Source organism: Saccostrea echinata, unplaced genomic scaffold (assembly GCF_033153115.1).
Source record: "Saccostrea echinata isolate AGI-Se365-2 ecotype Australia unplaced genomic scaffold, CSIRO_AGI_Sech_v1 ptg000054l, whole genome shotgun sequence".
NCBI classification, from domain to species: domain Eukaryota; kingdom Metazoa; phylum Mollusca; class Bivalvia; order Ostreida; family Ostreidae; genus Saccostrea; species Saccostrea echinata.
The window spans coordinates 53,805,001-53,818,160 of NW_026889803.1; the positions used below are offsets into that span (position 1 = coordinate 53,805,001).

Below are 13,160 nucleotides of genomic sequence, written 5' to 3' on the forward strand. Positions count from 1 at the left end.
ACGAGATAAATTTAGAAAATACTGTGAAAATGTTGATAGAAATTGATGTTTGTGTATGAGTTATTATAAATCTATTGTAAAATTCTCGAATGGGACGTAAAACAACATACAATCAATCAATATACCATTATAATCAATAAGGGTTGAATTTTAGCGTTAAATTTTATCAGAAGAAAAATTTCTATATTATGGAATATATAGGATAATATTAAAAATTAATTTCTATACAGGACAACGATGTCATTTTGCTTTCAAATGTAGACTGATGTCTTTCATGGAAATTGTTATAGGCTATATTATTTTTATACTTTTTTTTTCGTTTACCCATTCATGACAAAGGGCACACGGCGGGTGTGACCGGTCGACTGGAGACCCTTACTCCTCAGGGCACCTGAGCCAACCTCTGATGTTTTTAGTAGGTTAATGTTTGCTCTGCTTAAAATTTGTATTGTTTCAATGGACATTTGAGCATGGTTATACTGTTCGTTATCTTCATATTTCACCTCCTAAAAAATTCAAATGAAAATATAAGTAGCATATATAGAATTTTATCACTTTTCATTTTTCCTGTCATTGTAATAAAAAAAAAATTACAATTTTACAACGAATATGGCCGACAAGAAAAAAGCAGCTAATGTTGCTTTAAATGGAAACTAATATAAATTCTATCAAAATGTCTAGAAGATAATCCTGAAGGAATTTTAGCTTAACATTGTACAATCTAGAAATTCTACTAACCTACATAGAATATGTAGAATATATACGAAAGCCCATTGAGCTCATTTTCGTAGGTAAAACAATATATTTTTCGCATTATAACGCGAAACTTTCGCACTATAACGCGAAACTTTCGCGTTATAACGCGAACCTTTCGCGAATAAACGCGTAACTTTCGCGTTATAACGCGTAACTTTCGCGAATAAACGCGAAACTTTCGCGTTATAACGCGAAACTTTTCCTGTAAAACAGAGACATTTGCGTAAGTCTACAGTTTGTTTTACTTTTTAATGATCTAGTTTATTCATTACAATGAAAAACGAAAGACTATTTTGAACTTGGATTATCACGAGCTGAAATTTTATGTTTTCTCGCCATTGAATGTGTCTCTCCTCTTTCTAAATCTTTTTTGCAGTCACATTTTGTCTTTCTCAATGCTGTTCAATACAAGTGTTGAAGCGTATAGTAGAGGAGCGAAAATACAATACGAAAATGAGCTCAATGGGCTTTCGTAATATGTACACCAAAAATAAATAAATAAATAGATGTGCACGCTGCATCAAGAAAGAACGAGTTATTCAGCATGGGTACAGAAATGTACGGTAACAGCTGCGGTCGATTCAGTTGAATCCAACCGAGGCATCCGGCAAGTGTAAACTTCACGCGACGTACTATACTTTTTACTGTGGGATTATAGTTTAATTTTTCTACATTGAAGAAAGATTCATTAGTACATGAAAGCATTTGCTTGAGAAACAAAAATTATACAGTTACACAGCGTAAAAACTTTTTTTTTCTCTATGATTCTCGCAAGATTTTACATCTAAGGGCAGACTACATAAAACTGCAAGGACTCATATTTCAACATGCAGTTTTTAAGCCTTCCTTAAGGGGAAAGTTATTCCGTTCATGAGATTATTGGCTGCTCTGTAACTTTGCATCCTTCGGGTGACCCACTTTAAACAATGTCACTATTTTTGCTGTTTTATTCGTTGTTGTTGTTCTTTTAATTTTTTTTTTTTTTTGGTTCTCAATGTTTTGTGTTTAAAAAGTGTTTTAAAAGAAGGCATTTATAGGCATAGCCCGCCGTTTAATTCAGTTTTTTTTTTTTAAATTTCTGGTTACCTTCTCCAAAGAAGTCGGAAATAGTGACAAAATCTTTGAAAAGAAATTATGATAACGGTATTGCTTTCAAAGACTGCACGACACAAGAAGGTTTTGAAAATTGTCAAGACAAATATGTTACTGGCATCAATCCCACTCTTGCAACCTATTCCATTCGTTAAATTTTTGCTACCGCTCTCTCGAGCGCTAGCAACTACGTGTCTTTTTTACTGGAATACGCATGCTCGACTTCATGATAGGGAACTCTGGGAATACTACTGTAGATAAACTGTGCTATGTCAATTTCGTATTTTCATATGAAAATTCATATGACCTGGAGTTTTGTGTTCTGTTGTCTATAACGTGTACATAAATGTACGAAAAGTAACTTAGGTCTTATGATACCTTCCTGGATTTTTCCGGTAAACTCGGAAAAAACAACCCCGGATATCTTTTCCGAGTTTGCCGGAAAGGCCGCGGCCCGAGAAGATATAGAATTGTACCACACTGGAACACTATAAACTAGGTGCTTATTGATTCTACTGATCTCTTAAAAATTGTATTTTCCACCTCAAACTGAAATTACAGTAAACTACTAGTATTAAATGCTTAAAGCACAGTTAATGAGTTATGATATTGCCGGCATGAAGCCCACTCCACTCTAAATTGAGATCTCCCCCACCCGTCCCCCAAAACCACCTCTAGTACACCACTGTGTCTTGCTATTGATAATTAATCGATTCAGCAAATTAAACTAATGGTTCAGATAGCTGCTTCTGTGTTTTATGATGGCTATAGCTCTAGCTCACCTATTTTTTTTAGCTCACCTCAACAAAGTTGGGGGAGCTTACGTAATACCCTCGGCGTCGGCGTTGGAGTCAGCTAAAGTTAAAGTTTTTGGAGCAGTTTTCTTTTCAAGTACTTCTATGCCCTATTTTAATCAGAGATGCATGGAGGATGCTTCTTGTGTGTTTCATTGTACCAGCCAAGGTTTTAGATGCTGCAATTTCAGCTAAAGAATGACCAGGTTAATGTTTTTGGAGCAGGTTAAAGTTTTTGGAGCAGGTTAAAGATTTTGGAGCAGATCTCATTTCCAAGTAACTATAAGCCCTATATTGACCAAACTTGCATGGATGATACACCTAAGGATGCACACTACTGGACTTGCTTCAGATGCTGGATCTGACCTATATTTTCCGAATGAGTGTCCAGTTTTTGGAGCAGATCTCATTTCCAAGTAACTATAAGCCCTATATTGACCAAACTTGCATGGATGATACATCTAAGGATGCACACTACTTGACTTGCTTCGGACGCTGGATCTGACCTACATTTTTCGGATGAATGATCAGGTTAAAGTTTTTTGAGCAGATCTCATTTCAAAGTAACATTAAGTCCTATATTGACCAAACTTGCAAGGATGATACATCTAAGGATGCACACTAATGGACTTGCTTCAGATGCTGGATCTGACCCGGCCACATTTTCCGGATGAGTGACCAGGTTAAAGTTTTTGGAGTAGATCTCATTTCCAAGTAACTATAAGCCCTATCTGAACCAAACTTGCATGGATGATGCATCAAGGGACGAACACTCTCAATCTTTCTTCAGATGCTGGATTTGACTTACATTTTCTGGATGAGTGACTACGTTAAAGTTTTTAAGTAAGTCCATTCCCAAGCATCGTCTCAAGCCCCGGTTCGGAGTCCGCATATAGCTGGAGAGGATCGTACATTTTGGCCGTGGTTTGCGACGATGATTCCCAAGTAACCGCAAGCCCTATCAGACCAAAATTGCATAAATGTTGCCTAGGGATGCATATTCCTAGATTATTAGTTTAGTGTGGGACTTTGCCTTACTTAAAGACAACATTCGTTGAGATGAGCTCTGTAATCTCTGATTACCTATGTTTTTTTTAAGATAAGCTTGTAAAGTTTTAAATGGATTGACATAAGCATGCGCTCTGAGTGTCCTCTATAGTTAAAACTGGGAATCAAATATGGAGAAGGGGCGGGATAGTCATCGATAACAAGTTTTCCAGTTTAACAAGAATACAAGATACTAGTACTGTATCATTATTAGTGATATTTTTATGTCTTCAACAAAGCGGGAAAACATTGATTTGGTCTATTTGTCTATCTGTCTGTTGATGGCCATGTCCTATATAGATGTATAATGGTCCTGATCAAAGGATCAAAGGTCAAGATCACTATATCGTGTCCAGGTCATAACTTAAATTCTGAACTTTTTGACTTGGAACTTGAGGATTTTCTGCATATGACCTATAAAGGTGTTTCATGACCTTGACGGTCTGGCATAGCTGTAAGGCCCATTTTTAAAGCTCATTAGTTATCTACTAGTATATTTTTTCTTTCATTTTATAATAGCAAAAACAGGCTGACTTTGTGTAAAACTATGATGACTCGTCAAATTCTGCAATATAAGTGCCTATTTATTTTTAGAAGAAAACTGATGTATTTAAAGAGTAGGCAGAGACTGGAAAGGATTTTTTTTTTTTAATTTTCATTTTGGCGAAATTTTACTGTGTCATGACACCTTAACTGCGAATTTCACAGTTTTGTTTATGTATGTTTTTCAATGTAATTCAAGAAAGGTAAATGGATAATTTATTTAAATTTTTAGAAAACTGGATGTCTTAAACCTGACATGTATGGTATCAGTTGAAGATATTTACACATCTACCTTAATCTGCTTTGCTTCTTACGGTGAAATCCAAGACACGGAATTTTGTAAGTAATTGCTTATATCCTATGTATGTAAATGAAGTAAAACTGATACAGATGACATTTATGTCGAAAGACAAATCGACCCTTTAACAAAGAATGAATGTTTCATGGCGGCGATGTATCGTTGTTGGTATCCCAAACGTTCTTCACATTGATTTCCTTGGAAGCATGTGGATTCAAAACCGTGGTTGCAATGATGGCGATCTATTTGTTCCCCATTTTCTGTTGAAGTACCTTCAAATTACCTTATATGTCTAACAGAAACTAAAATTCGGATTTTAGGACTTATTTCTAAACGACAGATTCGTAAAAGTTTATGCCATAGAGTTGTTGACTGGAAACATTTATTTAACTTAAAAGAACGGTCACAGTGCCCTCATTGGTATGAGGTAGATTAAAGCTAAAGAAACATAAGATTTTTGCGATAAATATTTATAGTGAAATCTGAGGCCGCTGTGTGTTGTCATTTCATTTTATCATGGTAACGAATCTTAGGGAATATTGGATTTCTTTCATGTTTATTTTTTATGTACAGCTTTCAAATTAACATGACCAAATAAAATTGGCCCCACAAATAGGATGGGGTCAGTCTGAAAGGAAAAATGGTGCATTATTCATTTAATATAAATGATAACATCTAGAAAAAATGCCAGGACGTTACGCATCGGGGTCACATTTTGGGTGTTTTGAATCTTTATTGTGGGTCTGTAGGTTTTCAGGTGAAAAGGTGAAGAAATTTGAAGTCCCTATTAATATTGTGGTCCATACAGAGTTACAGTCACCCGCACTATTTATCATTGAAGATGTTTATCTCCGGTGAAAGAAAACAACGATTTAAATCAACTATGGTGAAATGAATTTCATTATATTTATCCTTTCTTTACAGATTATTATCCTGATATTTATCATATGTGTTTGCTAATATATGTTGATGATGACAAGGCTTTTTTTTTCTTTTGGGAAAAAAATTGACCACATTTGGCAATATTAACATTTAGAAGTGCCTCCATTATAAATATCAAATTGAACATAAGGAGTGAATGTACTGTGGTGCGAGTCTTTTGGATGATTAGTCGACTGGAGCTACAGCCAATTCTTTTTATAACAGCATTCGAAATCTATACGAATTACCACTCTAATCGAATTATCACCACATAGATCCCGAATAGGAAAGTCAATTAAAATTCACATTCTTAACTTAAAAGTAACCACGTAAAGATTGTACTTTGTAGATTGTTTATTTATCAAATTTATTACTATTCGGTTTTAATAGACTTAACTTGATATAAGTTTATAACTAAGGTGCGCGAAAGAATATGATATTCAAGTCTACGTGCAACCTGTAATTTTATATTTTAGACTTTGTGATTTGAATGTTTAGTGAAAAAAACCTATTGATTGCAATTGCTTACTTTGATCTCCATTACGTGAATTCATTATGCATAAATATTAAAAAAGGGTTAAGATTCCAGAAAGGGAAGACAGTGTCAATCGGGAAAATCACTCGGTCGACTTGACGGAAAAGTCCTAGTGATGTCCCGATAGAAGGAAGTGTGCATCCACTTCCCCCATTAAAAACAAGCATTTAACAGTTCTAAGAGATTTGTGAAAAGTGTCTTCTTTTTCAGTCATATTTAGGGTAATTAGTGAGTGAGTAGCTTATGATAATTCTATGCATTTTTTGTGGAACGCCACAGCTGCCTTATGGGATGGGTCTTCATTATGATGAGAGGATTTTACATTATATGCTGTGGTTATTTCATTATGATGAGGGAGGTTTACATTATATGCTGTGATTATTTCATTATGATGAGGGAGATTTACATTATATGCTGTGGTTATTTCATTATGATGAGGGAGATTTACATTATATGCTGTGGTTATTTCATTATGATGAGGGAGATTTACATTATATGCTGTGGTTATTTCATTATGATGAGGGAGATTTACATTATATGCTGTGGTTATTTCATTATGATGAGGGAGATTTACATTATATGCTGTGGTTATTTCATTATGATGAGGGAGATTTACATTATATGCTGTGGGTATATAATATATATATAACTGCAGCTACCCCCATACACTTGATGATAATAAAAAAATTTTAGAACAGTTAGCATATCAAAATACATTTTATTTCGCTATTAGAATTTATTCAATAAATGCCTTTGATTATATAAATAAAAAACATATACATCAGTAAATAAATTGAACATATTGTAAATTGCTTTCTTTCATATACCGAGGAGCACTAACTCACAACAGCGAATGTGACAAGCATTTATAAGTAACATAATATTGTCTATTCGTGTTCAATAATTTTAGATGAATGCATGGAAAACTGTTCTGATAGCTTCGACAATTGATAAAAAAACATATTTTGAAATCGATGCACTTGATACTGGTATCAAAATATTTCATATCATCACATTTATATTTCCATTTGGCTGTTATCTTAAGCTATAAGGGTGGCATTGATGCCGTTTTAGATGAATTTGACGTGAGCTTCCGTACTTTATTGATGTAAATTGTAATAGATAACCCGATGACAAAGCTTTGATTAAGATTTTAACACAACTTAATGAGACACCATGAAGTAAATAGCTTCGTATCAGTTGCTGATAAATCGTTACTATGGCAATAAAATGGCGTGCACCGTTCATCATTTATAATTCCACACCAGAATATAATACGATTATTACCATAATTAAGTTTCTTATCAAGAATAATTTTGATAATAATCATACCCAAGCATCGATGTCGAAAAGCCATCTCGCCATGATTAAATGACACAAGCTACATGTAGTTAAAGAAGTCGATTTGTTTGAATACTCATAGACTCTGATGACGTCATACACTCAGTCTCGTTGTCAGTGTAAGATAAAGATAAAGCCATCCACACAACAACTTAAAAGCAACTACATTTACATGAAAAATCACTTGATGAAAGTTAATTCACAGAACGCAATGTCGAATTATACGTATAAAATGTACTGTACAGTTTATTCTTATCAGAAAGTCTATTCGAACTTTCGAGAAGAAGGGCTGCTCTCATTTTCAATGAAAGACATAATGCGCCCAACTAATGTTTTCAAAATCCATATTATTTCACCACTATGAACACCTGTGTATTCCTATTGAACTCGGAATGCAGTGATCATTGCACATTAAAGCATTTGATGCTGTAAATTGCACGTTGTCTATATTTCATACAATGTAATCATGAGCTTGCTTGAACCGGAAATGAATAAGCTCTGTTCATGGGAATAATGACATGCACATTTCCTGCATCATCGATGACAGGGGCACTGGGGCTTGGTCGTTCTCTATAAATAGCACCGGCTTCTGAGGGGGATAGCGGCGGGACGTCATCGGGTTCTTCCAGCTTCTCTTTTTCGCTTATTTCCGCTTCCTTTGTTTTTGCGTCTAGTAAGGAATCTTGTGTTTCCTTAGGCTCATCCTTCTCTGTATAACGTTTACGATTTGATGGACAGCAACATAGTGTTTCTTTAAGATACTCTTTAAAGGTGATTTTTTGACTTCTTTTCTTGACGATTCCGTTGTCCAGCTTGACTTCAGCGTCCATGACAACCTCAGGGTACCCTGAAAGAAAGTTTGAAACCAAAACTTGAGACTTAGATTTATATATAATTGATTGATGACGTACTCAACCCTTATTATCAAGATTTTTTCCAGGTTTTAACACTAGAGTCTCATGCTAACTCTTATACGTGCTTTGTCTTAGAACATGAACTTGAATGTATTTAAAATTATTTCCTGCAAAATCAATTCAGATTATACATGTAATAAGAAGGGTTTACCTTCTCTAAATTTATTGCAGATTTCATACACAATGTCCTCCCTCTCCACCAGCCTGAGACATTTAAAGAGGTGACTGATGGCCTCCGAGTTCTCTCCCTTCCATTCCCGCCAATCCTGAAGGTACCCATTGATGGCATACTTGTGGTCTTTGTCTGAATAATGTTCAATATATTTCATAAAAATAAATGTGCATGATAAATTACGAATAATAGAATGATATGACAACATAAAGGCAAGAAACAGTAAGTTTTGTCAACTTTACCTTTGTATTTTTCAACAATGACCTCGTACATTGCGGGCTGCATGTGTTCCCTAAATAACTCTTGAGGGAGCTTCCAGATCTGACGGTCTATTCGATCTTCGATCTCGCGGAAGGAGGCGGCAATAACTGAAAGAATTTAAAAAATCAAGTTCAAAACACTGATTTATTTTGGTTCGTTTGTTTGTTTTTTTTTCATCAATCAGTGATCCAAGTTACATGTGTACCTTTTCTACTGTACGACTCGTCACCCTCTGACCGGGTTACTATTCTTTCCAAAAGGCTTTCTATCTGGTCCTTGGAAAGTGCGTCGTCCTTCGACTGCGCACGACGTCGTTTCCAAAGCAAGAACATAACAAGGAAGAAGATCAAGACAAGGAAAATGATGGCACCGACTGCTGCACCTGCGTATAAGGGAGCTGATGCTGACGACTGTAGCGCCCTCTGTGAACCAGTCGCAGGTCCTGGGTTTGTGCAATTAGATATATCTGCAACATTGAACAGGTGAGATGCAAATAGGATCACATTAATGGAGTAAAGAAGAATGTAGAAGGAGTCAGTTTTAGTATATTATAAAGATTTTATGTATCTAACCTTTTGTTGGTTGATCACATTCATTATTGAAAGTCCCGTTACTTCTCCGTTTAGTACAACGATTCTCCTTCTCACAGCTGAAATACAAAACAAGGATTGATCTTGTAGACCTTTCTGGGTATTATTATCAATGGTGACATTTACAAAAGATTCTACCGTAATTTTAAAAGGTTACTTACTTTCGAAGCACTTGACATCTTTGAACCTTATCGGCCTTGTCTGAGTACATATTGCGTTTGTGACAATCTTCACATTGTCCTTAAATTTTCAAGAAAAAATTAAAATAAAATCCAAGATTAAGTGAAATCAAAACTAAAGTCTTCCAAATTTAAACATTTTTAGGAAACTGTAAGATAAGAAAATTGTATATACCATAATCTGTTTGCCCCCAGCCAACTGGACACACGCTGTTTGGGACACAATGTGTGTGGTCTGTATTCAGGAAGTGATATCCCGGTGCACATCGACATTTCGCGTCCCGGAGTGCACTTCCCTGATCAGCATACTGCATGTTTGGTCGGTCACATGTGGTCCTGTAGACATGGAATGAAAATAAAATGCTTTCATCACCAAGTTCACAGAAACATTGGTAAAATCTCAACCCAAGAGGCTGGTTGTATTCCGAGATGAAAAAACAAACAGATCTAAAACGATCTGATTATCACTATCAACTTCCTAGAATTAAAAAAAAAAACATACTTCGCTTTACATTTGTCCAGTGGTCCATTTCTGTCTGGCTGATAGGACTTGGAGTCGCACTGGACACAGCGGGCACCTCTATCCTGAGGACAGGTCTCATAGTAGTGACCTATAACAGAAGAAAGATTCTGTAATCTGTTGGTAAAATCAACTGGTGTCATAATAATTCCGGATTTATCTATTGGTTTAACTTGTATATTTTACTTATTGCAAAAGTGATGGGAGAATTTTTTTTATTTACATATTTGCTTTGTAAGCTTAATGGATTCCTTTCTATAATATAATTATATAGGTCCCATAACCAATGCGAGTTAGTAAATTCGAGTTCCTTTAAATATTTTTTTCTATTGTAAGAAAGAGTATTTTAACATGCATGTTTTTGATATTCTTTTGCATTATCTATTAGTTTTATGTATGAACAAGTTTTAGTAAGGGGTAACTTAAAAAAATTCCTGCAAAGCAGTAGTCATATAAGTGATTAATCATACAGACATATTTTAAATTATTTTTTTTTCACCGAAAAGATCACTTGGTGCGGATTAACAATTGAACTTTCGCTAAACTTTTATTTAAACTAAATACACGAATGTAAATAATTGAGGACAATGTTTTTTTTTATTTCCCCAGGTTTGGACACCCTTAAATCTAACACTCCATTGTTAAAAACTTCAGGGCTTTTATTTTTGACCACAGAAAAACAACTAAGCCTAAGTCGATCTAATCTTGGGTGTTTACACGTCACTTCCTGTCCATTGTCTGAAAACTCTCCTAAACGGTCAAGAGCTTGAGCATGGGTGGGCGGGGTCAGCCTACATGTGTATCTTGGTCACTGTCTAGATTTTTTTCTTTATTTTTCGATCTTTTTTTTTTGATTTCCAGGATACAGAGTTCAGAGGATACAGGATACAGAGATAAAACAAGATGTTGAGACAGATTTGTTAGTTTTACTGAAACTCTCCTTTTTTATTGTCGATATAATGCATTCATAGTCTTTTTTATGAGAATCGGAAAGTGGTTTTGATATATTTCTGCTTTTGAATTGAGAAATATTCATTTATAATGCAAATATTGCCTTCCTCGTTTAGGGATAACTTTATGAAGCTGGTTTTAATTCATGAGGGGATATTGTGAAATGTTGAAATGTTTTTTGTTCAGGTATACAAATTATTCCTCGTTCATACAACACCGGATTTCATCTGAAGCCGACTTGTACACGTTCATTTGATGTTTTCCTCACCAACTAAAGTCTTAATAATTTATATCTTTCATTATAAAATATCTTAGTTACATGTTGTAAAGTGCTTATACATCAAAAGCACTAGACTATTGAAGGAGAGGGGTGCGGAATCGTGGTGCACTCTCGGCTTAGCAAGACTTTTATCAAAAGGATCCTCAAAAGTTCTAAAAATAATGCATAAATATAATTGCTACGAAATAAAACAACTTGAACAACAGTGCATTTTAATAGGACTCGATCAGATTCTGGAATGTATACCAGAACAGTTTCTTACACTCTGTATCCTGGAAATCAAATTTACAGATGGACTCATTACAATGATCACTTAACAAACTCGGCCATCTTTCATTAAATAAAATGTTGATTAACAAATGCAGAAAGCGCTCAATTCTCTGCTTTAGTACATTGAATCCCCAATGATACTAATTAACTTAATAATCCGGTTTATTGCAAATTTCTATACAACAAAATTGATAGAAATGCATGCTACAGCGCCCCTTCCTGTATCAATTAAACATGTTTCAATTAATATTCTCCAATGTCAAAAGTAATTCATCGGAGAAACTATCAATGACGGCCGCCTCTTGAGATCGTCTGTAGGAGAAGTTTAATTGCCGTGATCATTGCATTCCGCTTCTTGGACTCAGGAAAAATAGATATTGGAAATTAACTCCGGTCGTTCATTACGGAATAATGAAACTGACATTGCAAGAGAAACAAACAGGGCCTTGCTATTGATTTTCCCGGTTTACATCGCCCGGTGATATATCTGTCTTTTCCAGCTCTTAGAAGTCATTTCCAAGATTAAGCCTTCCGCTTTCTGCGGAGACAGATTTGTTAGTTTTACTGAAACTCTCCTTTTTTATTGTCGATATAATGCATACAGAGTCTTTTTTATGAGAATCGGAAAGTGGTTTTGATATATTTCTGCTTTTGAATTGAGAAATATTCATTTATAATGCAAATATTGCCTTCCTCGTTTAGGGATAACTTTATGAAGCTGGTTTTAATTCATGAGCCGTTATAAAGGGGATTTTGTGAAATGTTGAAATGAATAATTAAATTAGTTTTCCATCGATTTTTCATATTCAAAGTGAATTCTATGGTTGATTTCATGCTGTTAATTACCTTTCACTAAATAATGAATGTATACTTTTAATTAATTCCAGGAATCAGATTTTTCGATAATAATCAAAAAAATATATAAGAACTTACCTGACGGGCAATACGTGGTGCTCTTAGAACATTTTGACGAGGTCTGTCCAGTGTTTGTCCCAAACTGAAAGAAAAAGAAATGTTTGATCGTCTGTCAAAAATTATTTTTAAAGAATTTAAGCTTAATATATTCAGAACACCCACCATCTTGACTGTTCAATCTTAAAACAGAATTTTTGGAATTTTAGCACGTGGACCAACGAATTTGTTTAAACTTGAACAATTTTTCAACAAAACGCTGCCTTTTTTTATCTTACTTATCGGCTTAGACCTTTGTGGTTTTGTTAAAATACAGCGATGCTTTCTGTTGGCAAGACTAATGAGTCAGATCATAAAGACGGAGCCCAGGATTTTTCTCTAATTGTTACTATTTTTTTTCCAAAATATTTTGTAGTTTTTCATTCGAACAAGCGAATAAGATTTATTTTATAAACATTCTCAAGAGAAAGCATAACTGAAATAATGAGATATTCTTTTTCGTCTGTTTATTTTCGGTTGAAACTAATTTACAAATAGATAAAAAGTTTAAAGGTTTTTTTTCCCAATGAAAAATCAATACTGTTTCTTAAATGTTTTGAATAATAGTTTTATCAATAAATCTAAAAAATATTTTAAAAGGATCTCGTAAACAGTGGAACCTGGTTATGTGTAAAAATGAAGACATCAAAATAACTTGTTCTAAATTTCTAGCGTATACATGTAGGTTTTCCAGCTCATCTATGGAACTAATAGAGACATTTAATCTGTTCAAATGTTTCCTTCT

The 13,160-nt window shown here is 34.5% G+C and overlaps 1 protein-coding gene across 7 annotated transcripts in view; it reads right to left on the reverse strand.

Annotated features, from left to right (window-relative positions):
• Positions 1–6,684: 6,684 nt before the first annotated feature.
• Positions 6,685–13,160, reverse strand: part of LOC133171581 (uncharacterized) — a 66,940-nt gene continuing 60,464 nt past the window's right edge. For all 7 annotated transcript variants that reach the window (XM_061306354.1, XM_061306357.1, XM_061306358.1 and 4 more), the window contains exons 2-10: positions 12,398–12,461; positions 9,946–10,054; positions 9,619–9,779; positions 9,426–9,504; positions 9,247–9,323; positions 8,880–9,140; positions 8,656–8,781; positions 8,393–8,545; positions 6,685–8,174 (exon numbers count right to left, since the gene is read on the reverse strand). In XM_061306354.1, coding sequence (XP_061162338.1) covers positions 7,792–8,174; positions 8,393–8,545; positions 8,656–8,781; positions 8,880–9,140; positions 9,247–9,323; positions 9,426–9,504; positions 9,619–9,779; positions 9,946–10,054; positions 12,398–12,461 — 1,413 coding nt within the window. In that variant the 3' untranslated portion in view covers positions 6,685–7,791. The remainder of the gene's footprint in view (positions 8,175–8,392; positions 8,546–8,655; positions 8,782–8,879; positions 9,141–9,246; positions 9,324–9,425; positions 9,505–9,618; positions 9,780–9,945; positions 10,055–12,397; positions 12,462–13,160) is intronic.